This window comes from Thunnus maccoyii, chromosome 6 (assembly GCF_910596095.1).
Source record: "Thunnus maccoyii chromosome 6, fThuMac1.1, whole genome shotgun sequence".
NCBI classification, from domain to species: Eukaryota; Metazoa; Chordata; class Actinopteri; order Scombriformes; family Scombridae; genus Thunnus; species Thunnus maccoyii.
In genome coordinates this window covers 14877475-14894461 of record NC_056538.1, presented here as the reverse complement: position 1 = coordinate 14894461, position 16987 = coordinate 14877475, and the positions used below count along the sequence as shown (strand labels likewise).

Below are 16987 nucleotides of genomic sequence, written 5' to 3'. Positions count from 1 at the left end.
TTTGATGAAAGAGCACTTTTGAGTCTCTCTTATCAGGAAGACTGAGGTACCCAAACATTATAAGGCATGTGCAACACTGTTCAAATCCAATTAAAATCAACTTCCCCAACACCCACTTATGGCTGCTGATTTAATCAACAGTTTCTCTCCAGATAAACAGCCTGTTGCGGACGTAGTTGAGTGGTGGTCTGTGTCCTCCCCACATTCCTGAGGGAGGAGAGCCTCCTCCTCCTCCTCGCTTCACGCTCCAGCCCACCGCATGAAAGAGCCGTCCTCCACCCTGCACAGCTGTTAGGAGAGGCCAAGCATGACCAAGGCCTGCATGGCTTACAGTGTGGGAAAATATGTCTATAATTTTATATAGTAGTGTTGCAACATAAGTTTAAGTCTACAATCACGCAGAGATCAAATAACATGATACTAACAAGGTCTAACTAACATTGTCTTGAAACAGAATAGTTGTTTTATTGGTTAATCCGAGGTTTTGTTTACTTAACATAGACAGAACCTGCACTTAACAAGCAGAGGTGAAACAGGGAAGCAGACTGGAGGTGTATAAAGACTTGTTGGAGATAAATAAACCCTCTGCTGCCGGTAAAGTGACTAGAACCACTGTATAGGCACCTTCTACATATATCTAGCTACTGAAGCTACTGCTATGAACTGCACGAAGAGTTGAACACCATTCTTACAATTCATTCATTTAGTGTTTCGATGAGGACGGCGGAGAGCTCTGTCGATCACGTCACTTGAAAAGTTTCCAGAGGTGTTCAGTTGTGTTGAGATCAGGTGATTGCACAGGTCACAGCATATACTTCACATCATTTTCATACTTATCAAACCATTCAGTGACTCCTTGTGTCCAGTATGGAAGCATCTGCATTTGTTATGTTTCTCCACTCATTTTTTCAGGTTCTTCCTCTAATTGGTCTGTTTGTAAATGTGATTTGATGCAGTATGAAAAGAGCATTCATACATTTTTGGTCAATGATTAACCTCCATGCTATATTTTTATTTACTTTATAGATCCCCTTCAGATATGTATTTGGATATATAAAAATACTCTGCTTCGAACAATAATGTGTGTCTGTTATGTTTTTTCCAATTACTATGTTAAAATCTTTAAAATGACATTGGCTCCTTCTCCCTCATTAAAAATTTCAGAATCTATGAATATGCAAAAATATTTCATTTCAGAGGTTTAACTGCTGGATACATAATGTCTCCCACTTTAGTGTAAAGTCATTTCTCAGTGTTTGTGCACTGGAGGCTTCAAGTTTCATAGTCATGCTCATAAATCCACCCCTTAAAAGTGGATTTTCAGTGAGCTCAGAGAAACTTTCCACTTTCAGCAGATGAATATGAAAGCAGCCTCTAGTGTCAAACTTTGCACATTCATCATTCTGCACAGTGAAGCTCAAACATCCAACTGAAGGAACAAGAAGAAAGTTTTTGAGTGGAGGGGGACTTATATATTTCATAACTGTAAATATAACTCCATTTTGTAAAACTCACACCACTGTCTTGCTATGCATGTTACAACTTACTAATCTCATTTCATTTTAAAGACAAATTCATTTTTAATTGTAGCATGTAACTGCATGATATTTTCACATGAAATGAATTTAGATTTTTTTTTGATCCTGTGATACTATTATACAAATTAACTCTTGACTCTTGAATCCTTTCTGTGCAGAAAAGTGAAATTAAATTTGGAAAAAATTGTTCTCAGAGCGGATTCTTGACCATCTATTGACATGTTAGATAATACTGAGTCAGCACTGGAGCGACCAAGGTGCACAAGTTGTCAGTCTAGTGGGCATGCAGGGCACTAAATGACTACCTCCCTCTCTGTATTCCTCTCCAACTTTTCATTCACTGCCTCTCTCTTGCCAGACACTGACTGTGACCGCCCTCCCCCCCTCCCCCTCGCTCACTCTCTCGCTGTCTCTCTTTCTCTCTGTCTCACTCTATCTCACTCTACCCCAACTGTGCATTACTAAAACAAATTACTCTGTCTCTTATCTGTGCGAGCGTGCTCTGCAGAGTCAGTCGTGTCGGCGTGTGGAGGCCTCTGCTGCTTTGAAATGAGGAAAGAGAGCAGGTTATTCCCTTGGATATGGTGGATTGTGGTTGTGATAGCTTTGTTCTTGCTGGGCTTCGTCATAGGTAAGACATGATAAGACAACAGAGACTTAAAGCAGACATAAATGTTAGTTAATTCATGGAAAACAATGGGATAGTTGTATAAATCACTGAAGTTTGAAAATTAAGAAGGCAGTTGCTGAAATAACATATACAGATAAACAACATAAAGAGATAAAATCACTGTTTGAGTTAATTTCTTGAATTAACCTGATAAAATGTCAACTCAGTGCTGTTTAAGCTGAATATTGAAAGTGTGTTGTTGTTGTGTGTGCATCTCTCTGTGTGTGTGTGTGTGTGTGTGTGTGTGTGTGTGTGTGTGTGTGTGTGTGTGTGTGTGTGTGGATTGCTAAATGAAGTTTGTCACTACTCTGACACATTTCACATCTGTCTGCTCACAGCAGGTTAACACATGCTGTCCATAACCACAGTTCCCCTTAAAATATCATTTCAAACATGACGGGAAGCCTCTGTTAAGATCTAAATCTTAACTGGACAGTGAATGTGACACAGTTTGCATTCTGCATGTTTCCGCCCACTTTGTCTGACTTGTACTTTGTTCTTGGAAAAAGACATTTTTAACACATCAAGAAGTCATACGGTGATGACTCTCGTAAAAACTGACACTGTTATTGAACTGTATGTGTGCTGTAGGCTGGTTTGCAAAGCCCACAAATCCAAACACAGTAAACACCAGTGCTTCCAGCCAGTATCTGAAGGAGCTTCTGGATGAAATGCAACCAGATCAGATAAGAGAGCATCTCAGGTAACTATCACTACCAACACACTAAACCTATCCTGTGTACCATTAGTACATGCAACTTAAGAGGTTACAGCAAAGAAGAAAACATACTGCAGTTCTCATGGACAAGAATTGAATATCTCAACAACCACTCACTCTCTAGTGAGTCTGTTCAAACAACATTCACACCCACACAACTTTGTTTCAAAATTGAGAGGAGATCCCAAATTTTCCAAAGATAACAAATATGCGAGGCTGAATTTGAGCCATTAAAACATCCATCAGTGCAGTAACATACACATATTCAGTGAAGAGCTGGACTAAGCTGATACACAGTTCTCACAATGGTGTCAGTCGGTTTGGAATAAGATCATGTTTCCAACATTTAGTGGAAAAACTGTTAACTGCACTTGCTAACAGAGCACGCAATTAGACTGAATGTCATAAATGTTGGCATTGCATATTCACAAGCTCCCATGTTAACATGCTAAAGGCTACAAGCTAAATGTCAGCATTTTTCATTTATTCAACTATTTTGCTCAATGTCATGAACATTACAGCCTCACAGAAGACACAGAAAACATTTTGACACATCACAGCAGCAAAAGCACAGGTGTAAATAATCAAATGAATTAAGTCCCATTTAGCTGCTTCAGTTTCAGGGTCCTGGTATTGTGCATGCTAGCTCACTGTCACACTGTCCTGTGACAGTAAATGTTACACCTTTGCTAAGTATGACTGTCTGCTGTGAAAAAATCTGGATTTATTGATTGTGATCAAAGTCAGACATCCCGAATATTAGCCAGTCAGATCCTGTACTATGTCATATTGTTTTGTTTTTTCAATCAACTATTTTAAATCTAATCTGGAAAACCAATTATGAACAAACAATAACTCAAACACAACTCAATAAACTTTACAAGTTTTGTCTACTGTATTCAGTAAAAGTGGTCGTTCTCACTTTCTCCAGCTATTCTGATAGTCAAACTGATTGCTCTCCAGCCACAAGACCTTTTTAACAGCATTTTAATTCTAGTAGCTGACTGCTACCTCCCCATCACTAACTACTGATGTTCTCCTCACAGGAAATTTACACGACTCCCCCACCTTGCTGGCACAGAGCAGAACCTGAGATATGCAGAACAGATCAAGAAAGAGTGGCAGGAGTTTGGGTTGGACTCAGTGGAGATGGTGCCCTATGACGTCCTGTTGTCCTATCCCAACAAATCACAGCCCAATTACATCTCAATAGTTGATGCACTAGGCCATGAGGTACAGTACATGCACACGGATGAGATAAAAAGTCTGGAAAGAACAGACCCACACAAACACAAGCCTGTACAAAGCACACAACAAATGAAACATATTATCTAGCAGGCTTTCTGTTGGCCAGGTATAATTTCAACCTCTTTGTCAAATACATAGATTATAGTTTGCTCCCATTTATTATAGCCTAAGGATGGCAGTCATACTCTGTGGTGATAACAATATTAAGGACCAGTTTACGTAATAGCTACCATTATTGAAATGATCATGTACTGTACATGCCTGGTATTCACAGCAAGAAACCAATTTAGAGATACGTTTAAGTTTAATGATTGCCAAACAGTTTGTGATCCTAATCTTTTTTTTTAGCACCGCAAGCACTGAACTACTCCATTCGCCAAACTTAGCCCCCGGTGTCTAAATTTCAAAGGGACTGTGATTTTCTCACGCACATGAACAGTAACACTAATTCAGTCTAAATTCCGGACTACTCCTCAGTCTGGTTAAAAACACAACACACTGCTCTAGACCTCATTTCCACCTTTTCACTGTTCTCTACTACTACTACTGTCCTCGCTGCAAAAACTGCAAGACAGCTCATTCAAGTCCAAGGTCCTTTTATAGCTTTGTTGTGAGATAAACCTTTGTATATATATATATGTGTGTGTGTGTGTGTCCTATGAGTAGGGATAATGACGCTGCACAGAAGCAAACATAAGAAGACAGATCAGAGTTTACTGCATGGTCTCAACTGTGAGAAAATACATTATACTGTTGGGATGTATTAAAGAAGTTAAACACTAGAAAGCTAATTCAGTAATACTACAGACTACATGCACAGTAGATACTGAGAGTCATTCAAAAACAGATTGATTCATCAACTGGTAACTGCAAATAATCTACAAAATCTGTTTTAGTGTATAAGACCAATGATGATCTGAGCATTTAGATTATGATCTTGTTAACCAGTGAGTCAAAGCTTTAACTACAGACACCAAAGTGCTTTCACATCTACTTTAATCTCATTTCAATTGAGCTGATGTCATCTTTCTTCCTCAGGTCGTAAACACTTCCCTGGCTGAGCCCGTTCCTGAGGGTTATGAGGATGTTCCTAACATTGTACCTCCATACAGTGCCTTCTCCCCTAAAGGACAACCTGAGGTGCACACACGCAAACAATAATAGCATGATCATACTGATACAAAGACAGTGTTGTTTTTAGCTGAAGTAAAAGAGGCAATCCTGAATATCAAATATAAGCACACTTAGTAAGATGTTTCCAATTTCTGTCTCTCTCTCCAGGGGGATTTGGTGTATGTCAACTATGGTCGTACTGAAGACTTTTTCCAGTTGGAGAGGGAGATGGGCATCAATGTGACTGGGAAGATTGTCATCGTCAGATATGGGAAGATATTCAGGGGCAATAAGGTAGGAAAAGTCCTGGTTGTAACTGCACCTGCAAATCCAATTAAATACTCACTGTCAGTCGCTGAGTGTTGCAAGTAAAAGGAATATACAGTATACCTGTGGTTAAATGTGACTTCATACTAAAAAACCAGGTTCAGGCTGTTACACTAAAATGCTGGTGAACCTCGACCTCCTCTGCCTCATTAAGGAGATGTCAGTTTTGATTAAAGCTCTGTAGTAGTGCTGTGTAATTCGTCCAGTAATGTTTCATGCAAGTCATCAGTGCTGTATTGTGATAATTTGTCATGAGAAACAGTGTCTGCACATACAAAAAGTACAATTAAACACATATACATGGCACATAATCACAATGACCCACCGCTGTTTTTCTCTCTCTTTCTCCACCAGGTGAAGAATGCTGTGTTAGCCGGAGCAACAGGAATCATAATGTTCTCAGATCCAGCAGATTACTGTGCTGCTGGAGTCCAGGTACAGTATTCTGCAGGACTGAAACTAAAATATTTTTGTGTTAATTTGTGTGCATGTTTGTGTAACTGCCATTGTTAATGCAGCAGAAGCTGAATATGATTTGGACAAGCCTTGATCAGTGGCAGAATCAATAATTAACAACTATAAATTAATGGTCCAGATGCCCAAATTTTACTTGATTGCTTGGGTTCGATCACTTCTCAATCATGATTGTAAAGAGATTTTACAAAAAAGCCTTCCTGAAAGTGCAAGTGTAATCTGTGGATTCAAATAAAGTATTTAAAATGTATTGGTGTGTGCGTGTGCAGCCCTACCCTGATGGCTGGAACCTGCCCGGTGGAGGAGCCCAGAGAGGAAACGTTCTTAACCTGAACGGAGCAGGAGACCCACTCACACCAGGGTACCCCGCTAAAGGTGTTTATGTGTCTAAAAAAAAACTATTTGTTTATGTGTTAGAGTGTGTGCATGTGTGTGAGTTTCTCTAACATCCCCTCTCTTGCAGAATATACCTACAGATTCAGCCTTGAGGATGGAGTGGGACTTCCCAGCATTCCTGTGCATCCCATTGGCTACCATGATGCAATCCACCTGCTTAAGTACAATTTTTTTCCTTTCTTTTCCTATCGACACACTGAGCCAATTCTGAGAATTGCTAGAAACATTTAATTTGAATCTGGGATTTAGGGCAAAGAACTAAAAAAATCATTGGGGTCCTTTAATGCAGCAGCTGATTTACACTGTATTATTAATAGAATATGTGAATTATTCACCATTCAACAGGAACATGGGAGGAAAGATCCCCCCCAACAACTGGAAAGGAGCTCTTAACATCTCCTATAGGATTGGTCCAGGCTTTACCGAAGACTTCAAGAACCAGTAAGTCCGTCTCCTGTCTTAACTCTGTGTTTGAGCCTTTCAATTGTCTCTCCCCTTTTTTTTGCCCTTTTCTCTAATTCTGCTTTAATGGCCCATTGGCAAGTAGCCAAATGAAGTACAAAGAAGGCCCTTGTACCCCCTGTGTGTGAGAGACATACATACACATAGAAGCTGCACAAATAAAGCATGTAGTATGCACTCATACGCAACAACAGTTAACGGGGTCATTTGTGCTTTTGAAGAGTAGGGATTCTGGAGCGTCAACAACCAAAACAACAAATAAAACTGACTGTGTGTCCCTGGGACTCCTGATTTCAACCTCTGTAGAACAGAATCAGTCATTTCCTGTTAAGCTTTTTTTCTCTTTCTCTTCACATGTAGCCCATCTGTGTCTGAACTCCAGAGATAGCCACTGGAATCTGCTTGGGTAGAGTTTCAACTTCCTAAGACTAAGTGAATTTTATGAACTTTTACAGATGGCTTGTGTTGAGAGTAATGTCTTGATAGAGAGGGAGTGCATCACTCTAGGTGATTTTAACACAGATGTATTGTTGCTTCCTAGCAAAAGCTGTCTAGTTAAAAAAAATTCAAACTTTTGTAGTGTTTGGACTAAAACAACTTATATCTGAACCAACCAGAGTAGGTGTAAATAGCCAGTCTATTCTGAAACTGGTACTGGCGACGGACAGTAAGAAGATCTGCCAGTCCACTGTCTTGGAAATTGGTTTCAGTGACCATAAAGTGATATTCTGCACTTGCAAGGTTACCAAATCCCAGATTAATCCTGGAAATTGCCAGGAGGTTTTGAGCATAAGCTTGCTGTACAAAATTGTACTGTTGTTTTTTAAAGTAATGATGTTGACAAGGCATAGGATTTGTTTAAAGGAAGGTTTTTAGCTGTGCTGGATTTAGTTGCACCAATAAAAGAGGTCAAAATAAAACAGAGGAGTGCCAAATGGATGACAGCAGAGATTTTGGACTTCATTAGACAGAGAGATCACTATTTGGTGAAATTTAAGAAGACTAATCTGCATATTGACTATGACATATTGACTGCAGTGCAGAAATCAAGCTAGATATAAAATACAGAAAGCCAAGTCCCAGTATTACATGGATGCTGTTGCAGTGAATGTGCATCAGCCCAAAAACCTGTGGAAAATCCTTAAAGACATGGGCTCAAAATAGAAATGTAACACAAAATCGTGTAATATTGGAAGAGATATTGACAATACCGAGTGTTTTGATAAACAGAAGATTTCTGGACATTTCAATACATTTTTTACAACCATTGCCACTAGTCGGGTTTCTAAACTACCAAATGGCTCTGGGAGATTTGAACTCCAATTTCTGAACACTTTTTACTAAAGCAAAAATGTTATTCCTGACACTTTCAGGATGGGTCCTGTCTCAGTAGAAAAAGTAATGAAAATGCTATCCTCACCATGTACAAACAAAGTAACTGGCCAGGATCTCATTCCAGCAAGATTCTTGAGGCATAGTGTCAGTGTCTCTTGTGGGGTCATTGCTCATATTTTGGTTCATCACTGAATCATTAAAGCAGGGAAAAGTTCCAAGTCAGATGAAAATGTCCTCGCCCTGTTTAAGAAGAACAGTAGGTCAGACGTAGGAAACAATAGGCCAGTATCAATCCTACCAACCATATCTAGTTATTGGAGAGGGTGGTGTTTGATCTGGGTGAAGAATATCTGATCCAGTACAACCTTCTGTGTGAGTTTCAGTCCGGGTTTAGAGCAGCCTACTCCACTACCTGCCTCACTCACCTTTGCGATTACATCAGACAAGAAAGTGAAAATGCTAATTACACTGGCATGGTCTTGCTGGACTTACAGAAAGCATTTGACACAGTAGATCACTCCATACTTTTGACCAAACTGCAGTGTATGGGGCTAGGGTACACTGCTATAAACTGGTTAAAGTCGTACCTCACAGAGAGAACCCAAGTCTGCGATGTAGAAGAGACCCTGTCAGAACTAAGGGATATAACAAGCCGTGTGCTGCATAGCTCAATATCGGGGCCTCTTTTGCAAAATGGCATGGTGGCTGCAGTAAAATGCAGGCTTTTATTATATGCTGATGATTCTTCTTTATTTGTGTCTGGGAAAGATATCCACCAAATTGAGGTCACTCTTAGCAGTTAGAAAATGCAAGGGAGTGGCTCATAGACAACAAACTGTCATTGCACCTGGGCAAAACTGAGTCAATTCTCTTTGGTACTAAGCATAGGCTGCAGAACAGAACGGAATAAAGGTTACATGCAATGGTAATGAAATCATATCACAGGCTTGTGTCACATACCTTGGCATTACTCTGGATCAGTTACTCTCAGGTGAATTTATTGCTGAGAAAATACTATACGAAAGTACCTATAAACTCACGTTCCTGTATCGGAGAATGAGGCAGTTTGACATTACAATTTAAAAATTCTTTGTAACAACACTGATAAAGTACCATTTCAATTACACCTGTTCTGCATGGTGCAGTGGCTTGACAACGAAACTAAGGAACAAGATGCAGGTTATGCAAAATAACATCATTCATTATCTACTAAATGTACCTCCCAGAACTCATGTAGAAGGTAACGAATTCAAGAAGGTGGGCCTGTTGCCATTACAGCTCAGGGTGGACCAGCTGAAACTCAACCACATCATCAGTGGTGCTGCCCCTGACAAGCTGGGCTTCCAGATAGTCATGATCCATACTCTGCATGGACACAACACCAGGGCTGGTGTGCACTCATGCAAGGTGCCACAAGTAAACAGCGTAGCTGTCTGTCCTGTTTTTCTGACTTCAGGGACCATGTTGGAAACAAGTGTTCTCACTTTTACATGTTATCTATTGGATTCATTGTCTTCTATATCCATAAATCAAATCAAATCAAATCAAATCAAATCAAATCAAATCAAATCAAATCAATTCAAATCAAATCAAATCAATGTCTCTCTGTTACCTGTATGTATCACTCCTTCCTTAATCTGTTTGTCCCAGGAGGGTGCGCATGAACATCCACACTAACAATCAGGTAACCAGGATCTACAATGTCATTGGAAGGATTAGAGGAGCTCTAGAGCCAGGTACAGCAGCCCAGCCTGCTCTGATTTAATTGTTCATTCAAGCTTTGAGCCATATTTCACACATGATAGTACCCATGCCAGTATGGACATAATGCGAGCAACAAACATTTAAAAACAAAACAAAACCTAAAGGATGAGTTTTTCAAATGTTTTTCTTGCCATAATCATTCCTCCTGTGCAAAAATGTATTTAAAAGTTTATTTGAAGCTAATATGAAGCTTTAGTTGTCCAAATGAGTCAACTCATTATATCTTTCAATGTTGCAGTCTTTTTAGAGCCAAATTCCCTCTTTTCTTGACAATCCTTCCACTGCAGCTGAACGGGAAAACATGGTCTGTTGAGACACAAAGAGGGAAATCTTTTGCCAAAAAGAATGTAACTGTGGGAGATATCCACTTTATTTGACTAACCGAGACAGCTGAAGCCTAATATAAGCTTCAGATAAACCTTTTAATACATTTTTGCTCAAAATGAGGATGTTTGACAAGGATGTCAATGTTCATTTGGGCACCTGACTATTGTTTGAAGACAGACTTGAAAATTGTGAACATGTCCTTTAAGCACAATTTGTCTGGCCACATTGTAGAGAATGAATCTAAATTTAGGAGATACAATATATTTTCATAATTTTTCTCTCTAACTTCTCTATCAACATGTGTGTAGACAGGTATGTAATTCTGGGAGGGCACCGGGATGCCTGGGTGTTTGGAGCAATCGATCCCATGTCTGGTGCTGCAGTGCTCCATGAAACTGCCAGGAGTGCTGGCAGGTTGATCAGTAAAGGTGAGTTTCTGTCAGTGAGTGAATGAGTGAATAATGGTGTCAACAGTCAATACTCAATGTGTGTGTGTGTGTGCGTGTGTGTGTGTAGGATGGAGACCGAGGAGGACTATCATATTTGCCAGCTGGGATGCAGAGGAGTTTGGACTGCTTGGATCTACAGAATGGGCAGAGGTATCACATACACCAACACACTTACACAAACATACACACACACACACACACACACACACACATGCACTGACTACACTTTATCTTTCTCAACAGGATAATGCCAAGCTGCTGCAGGAGAGAGCTGTAGCCTATATCAATGCAGACTCTGCCATAGAGGGTGAGTGTGTGTATGTTTGTGAGTGCACCTCAATGTACTCAGTAAATTAATAACAATGTTGAGTATGAATTTGGTTGTTATACAGCTTTTGTATGTGTGTTTGTGTGTGTGTGTGTGTTTATGTGAATTGCAGGTATGTACACGCTGAGGGTTGACTGCACTCCGTCTCTGCACACGATGGTGTACGACCTTACCAAGCAGGTGCGCAGATGTGAACACACACAAAGCATCGATACATCTAAAGTCTCTGTTCATCCTTATCCCCTCTTTCTCTCTTTCCTTGTGTGTGTGTCTGTGTGTGTGTGTGTGTGTGTGTGTGTGTGTAGATAGCCAGTCCAGAAGAAGGGGAGGAGGGAGTTTCTCTGTATGAGAGTTGGCATAAGAGAGACAACTGGACAAATGACCGTGACGCACCCAGGCAGGTTACAAAAGCCTCACAATGATAAAACAAACAAGTCTTAGGTCAGACACTAATGCTCACTAGTTAGTGTTTCATATTAGTTGCATAGTAGCACTCTCCAGTCACCAGTTGGGAGACTAATCAGGGGACAAAAACATGACTCACTTATATGACTTTGAGACTTTTTAAGCAACGTCTTAGACTGTGTGGGTGCCTAATGATCTGCTCCAAACCTTTAAACAAACTCATTTGTGAACTTCTATAGTATAAGTGTTAGCTGCTCAATTCATGCAAAGATATCTTCAGGTACAGGCATGAGCTGAATGCTCTTTGAATGATTTAAAGACCAAAAAGTATGGCCTTCTACTCTGATATGCTGAAATGACAGACTACAGTCAGAGAGCCGAGTCACAGTTGAGTATGGCCACTACTTTGCGGCAAATGTGAAGAAATAGCCAAACTATAGCTACAACAATATACACAAACTATGAGAAGATTTTGAAAAGCCTCAACTCATGTCTTATTTACAGTACAGAAGGGTTGTGGCTGTGTGTTGGGTTTTAAACAAGTTTGGGCTGACACATTTGTAGATCTGTCTTAGGTTATCTATTAAACAATCTAAAAATGAATGAAATAAATCACTGACTCTGTCTGTCCTCCACCCTGGTGTACTGTAGGATCAGTAAACTGGGCTCAGGCAGTGATTTTGAAGCTTATTTCATCCGTCTGGGAATTGCTGCGGGCAGAGCCAGATACACCAAGAACAAGGTGATGTTAGCAGTATGGTGTGGTACATGGTAACGTGTTTGTATGCATATTTCTGTCTGTTCTGTTGACTTCTGATTTGTATGTATCTGAAAGCAAAACAGTTCACTTGTGCTCCCTGTGAATCTTAAAATAGTGTGCATGCTTGAATGTTTGTTGGCTTGTCACGTTTGTGTGTAATGTGTGTTATCTACATTGTCACGTGTCTGTATAAGTTTGTCGTAACATAGATATTCAGTTGAAATCCTCTGTGTGTGTATTCAGAAAACAGAGCGATACAGCAGTTATCCAGTCTACCACAGTGTGTATGAAACCTTCGAGATCGTGGAGAAGTTTTACGACCCCTCCTTCAGGAGGCTTCGGGCGGTGGCCCAGGTGAGAGGCGGGCTCATCTTCCTATTGGCAGACTCCCAGCTCCTCCCTCTCGACACCAACCAGTACGCAGGCTCACTCAGGAAGTACGCACAGAGCATCGCACAGCTGGCACAGGAGCACCCAAAGGAGATGAAGATGTACAAGGTGTCATTTGGTGAGTTCATTTTGGTCACTGTGAAACAAAGATTATGCAAGTGCTGCCATGTGGTGAAATAGTTCAAATCAGAGATGATAAACTATATTTTATTTGACATACAGTATAGTTAAGTACACATTTCACATAATATAGAGTTAATTCAAACTTTAATGCATAGTTGAAAATAAAAGAATGAGCCAACCTGCTGACTTTTCCAAAAATCTCTCAATATTTTAATTTTTCTTTCCCTATATTTTCAGACTCCTTGTTTTCTGCAGTGGAGAACTTCACTGTTGCATCTAGGGAATTTATAGAGCGCCTGGAAAACCTCAACAGAGCAGAGTACGAGTGTATTTAACATGTCATTCATTTAAAGTATCCACAATATCCAAACAAAAACTGAAATCCAGATGGGTGACAAATTAAAGGAAAAACCAGCACAGACCTGAATGATGAAAAGATATTTCCTCATTTGTTTTACACGTCAGTCCATAATCTCCCATAGGTGTTCAATTGGGTTGAGATCTGGTGACTGCAAAGGCCATAACATATGATTCACATCATTTTCATACTCATCAAACCATTTAGTGACACCTCATGCCCTGTGAATTGGGGCATTGTCATCCTGGAAGAGACCACTCTGATCGGGATAGAAATGTTTCATCATAGGTGATCACTCAGAACACCTTTGTATTGATTTGCAAGTGGACCCAAACTATGCTAGCAAGATGCCCCCAACAGTATAACAGCGCCACCAGATCCCTTCACTGTAGGGGTCAAGCATTCAGACCTGTACCAGTTTTTCCTTCCATTTGTATGTAATGTGTGAAAAAGGCAGTGGGAGGTCTAATGTCATTGTGTATGTGTGTGTGTGTGTGTGTGTATCAGTCCTCTGCAGGTGCGCATCATGAATGATCAGCTCATGTATCTGGAGAGAGCCTTTATAGACCCCCTGGGCTTACCTGGCAGACCCTTTTACAGGTAAGTCTTACATTGTCACACACACAAAACATTTTCTCTCGTGTTTCTGGTAGGACTCTCTCTAGTCGAGCACTTAGTTGGCTGCGTGGGCTGTAGCTGACTTTTCAGGGTCAGTATAATTTAAGTCAGCGTCACTGGATTCACAACAGTTTATTTGTAAAAAAAAAAAAAAAAAAAAAAAATTGTATGTATTTATAACTATTTGTAGCTCTGCAATATTCTCATGCCTAATATATACATTACTTACATTTACATACGTACATCCATTTTACACCTGTAAGCAATGACACGTGGATGCAGTGTTACCCTACAACAGTGGTTAACAACGTTTTTGGCCTGTGACCTCTTAAAATGAAGCAGCCTGTGGTCCCTCTTCAACAGTTGCATATATCCTTTGATCGTTACCACTTCAGCCAAAGGGATTATTTTTTTGATTTTACTTTCAGAAGCTGCGAGAGTTAAAAATTACCCAGGCATTCACAAGAAAAAAGGCAAATAATTTACATGAAATGTATGAAAAATAACCATAATTTTGTGTAACAGACATTTGTCTTTTTTCTTTCTCATATTCTGGTAATTATTACTGCTTTACAAAATCATGGTTTCAAAACACCTCTTTGTTTGAGTCTTTTGAAATAATTTGCTCAAACACAACTGGTCATTTAGTTGAGCACTATTGTGCAAGACCTGATGATGAGTAATAAAATATATACAGTAGTTATGAAATTTAATGCCATTTCTCTTGCACTCTGTCAATTGTCTTTCTTGTGTTTCCAGTTTTAGCTCAGCTCAGCTGCTCTATTTTATCAGGAGATCTAGTTTTTAAAAACTGACACAACCCAGACTGTGAGGAGCTCTTGTTTATAATATGAGAGGTGAACATAAAGACTCTCCAGCAAAACACTTGTGGCCTTGTGTCCCCAGAGAATAGAGCATATCTTTAAAGCTGTGTGTGCTGCCATAAGGCCAGAAGACTAAAAGTGCACTATTACAGTGTTTCTGTCCTTTGCATCAAATTCATATTATCTCCTACAAGTTTCCTTCTTTCAATCTATCATGCATACTCCATAACAAAAAAATAATTACACTAAAAACGCAAAATGCATTTCCTTGAAATTCTGGTTCCTTTACTGTTCAGAGATGTATTTTGTTTTTATTTTGTCTCCCTCTGTCATTTTATACACGATTGCAGTCTTAACATTTTAAGGTAATTATTACTGGATCACTGCTTTGTCCTTATCGGGTCCCAACCAGGCGCCATAAGTTTGATTTTATAACTCTGAAATTCTTACACTATCTGCAAATACTCACAAGAGATGATTTTGAAAATTCAGACCTACACAGCTTTAAATAGACAAGCTCCATCTTATGAGACCTTGCAGCATGCATGGGTACATGACTGTTTCCAGGTTTAGTCATTGATATATCAGTAGTTCATGATACTGGATTCCTGTAGAAAGTTCTACGACAGTTCATAATTTCCCTGGCTGGAAAAACTCCTCATTTTGAGCTTGTTTTAATATACAACACAAATATTTAATCTGTAATAGCCACAGTACATGTCTTAACTTAATACTCCCCCCCCCCCCCACCCCACAATCTGTTTTCAGGCATGTGATATTTGCTCCCAGCAGCCGTAACAAATATGCAGGAGAGTCTTTCCCTGGGATCTATGATGCGTTGTTTGACATTGAGAACTCAGCGGACCCAGAGAAAGCCTGGGAGGAAGTCAAGCGACAAATCAGCATTGCAGCATTCACCGTCCATGCTGCCGCCATGACTCTAACACCACCTGCATGAAGCACGCACAGTCTGAAGCCATGTGCTCGATCGATCAATTGACATAACACCACAATGTTAAAAGAGGGAATTCACCACCTGCAACACAGAGAGAGATGGACAATCCGTTTTCTGATCCAGCCACATTCTACAATCATCTCTGAGCATCATTACCAAAATACAACTTACAATACAGTCTTTTTACTCTCCTTTGTGATTTGTTATGTGGCTACAGTGATGTTATAATTTATGTTTTTGATGTTTTTTGTTGTTGGAGTATTATAATAATCATGTCTGGCTAAAAGAGACCCCAGTAAAATCAAGTGATCCCTTAAAACATGACCAGAAAACAACTGACATCTTGTGCATGTAATAGTTTAATGTGAGAGAATTTTTTTTTTGACCTGACTGCCTGTCTGGTGCCAGTCAAACCTATACGGCACCTCTTCATCCCCTGGAGACAGGGAGAGGCAGAAAAGGACAAGAGAAAAAGACATTTTTACCAAATGAGAAAATCAAGTCAGATATATTGTCAAGTGCAGTTACAAAATGAGAAAAAAAATCAAAAATGCTGTTTTTCTGTGCTTCATACTACCAATTTAATGGGCATTAGCATGTTTGATTTATTTGTTATCCGATAAAAAACGAGTGAGCAGGACACAACACACAAATACTGTGAGTGTGTGTGTGTTGACCATGACAATACTGGGTATTTCCTGTCTGACCTGGTTGTTTTTCCCTTCTCTGCAGAAAGGAGTTCAAGTCTGATGTTTTCTTTCTGCAGCAGCTCCAGTGCATCATGCTGCACACAAACACAAACACACACATTTCATAAAGCACATTTGGCACAGTATGGTGGTAAGAGAGACCGGTCTCCTAATAAACACAGACGGGGAAATGGCAATGATAAGCAACAACTAATAACAACAACTAAGAAGCACATCTTTGCGTCCTACGTCCCACCTTACTGCAAAGCCTCTGAATTTGGATTTGCATGTGATTTGTGGAAACAAAGAATTGCTGTTTGTTGCTCTAGGAGGAACAGGAAAAATTCTTCCATTTAATTTGAATATGAGCTGAATTTCCCTGAAACATTTGATCCTGTTGCATACTGTAAGGCAAACATAAAGGAATACCATCCATTCTCAGCATCAGCCTGCTACATCTGGGGTCAAAGTCCATTCTTGACCTTGAAAAGCTGTAGCTGAGAAAACTGTTTCACCACAAAGTCTGTTTGGTAGGTGATGAAGATCATGTGATATAAAAGAAAGCAGCAGTACAGCTACTAAATACTTTGGCATATCTGACATGGCTGACATCTGTTTTTCCTTCCAGGATGAATAGACAGAGTCTGAGTCATATTGATTCACCTTTCACCAATATTGTCACTCTCCATTCCATTTTTTTAGAAACTACATACTGT

At 39.8% G+C, this 16987-nt stretch overlaps 1 protein-coding gene across 1 annotated transcript; it reads left to right on the top strand.

Moving 5' to 3' along the window:
- Positions 1-1958: 1958 nt before the first annotated feature.
- Positions 1959-15773, top strand: naalad2 (N-acetylated alpha-linked acidic dipeptidase 2). The gene is made up of 20 exons (XM_042415159.1): positions 1959-2169; positions 2800-2911; positions 3973-4159; positions 5213-5314; positions 5456-5581; positions 5969-6049; positions 6358-6463; positions 6552-6645; positions 6830-6925; positions 9932-10017; positions 10681-10800; positions 10889-10971; positions 11065-11128; positions 11262-11329; positions 11455-11546; positions 12206-12296; positions 12558-12822; positions 13065-13146; positions 13693-13785; positions 15396-15773. The coding sequence occupies exons 1-20, from the start codon at positions 2088-2090 to the stop codon at positions 15583-15585; spliced, it is 2220 nt and encodes a 739-aa protein (XP_042271093.1). The 5' UTR covers positions 1959-2087; the 3' UTR covers positions 15586-15773.
- Positions 15774-16987: the final 1214 nt, after the last annotated feature.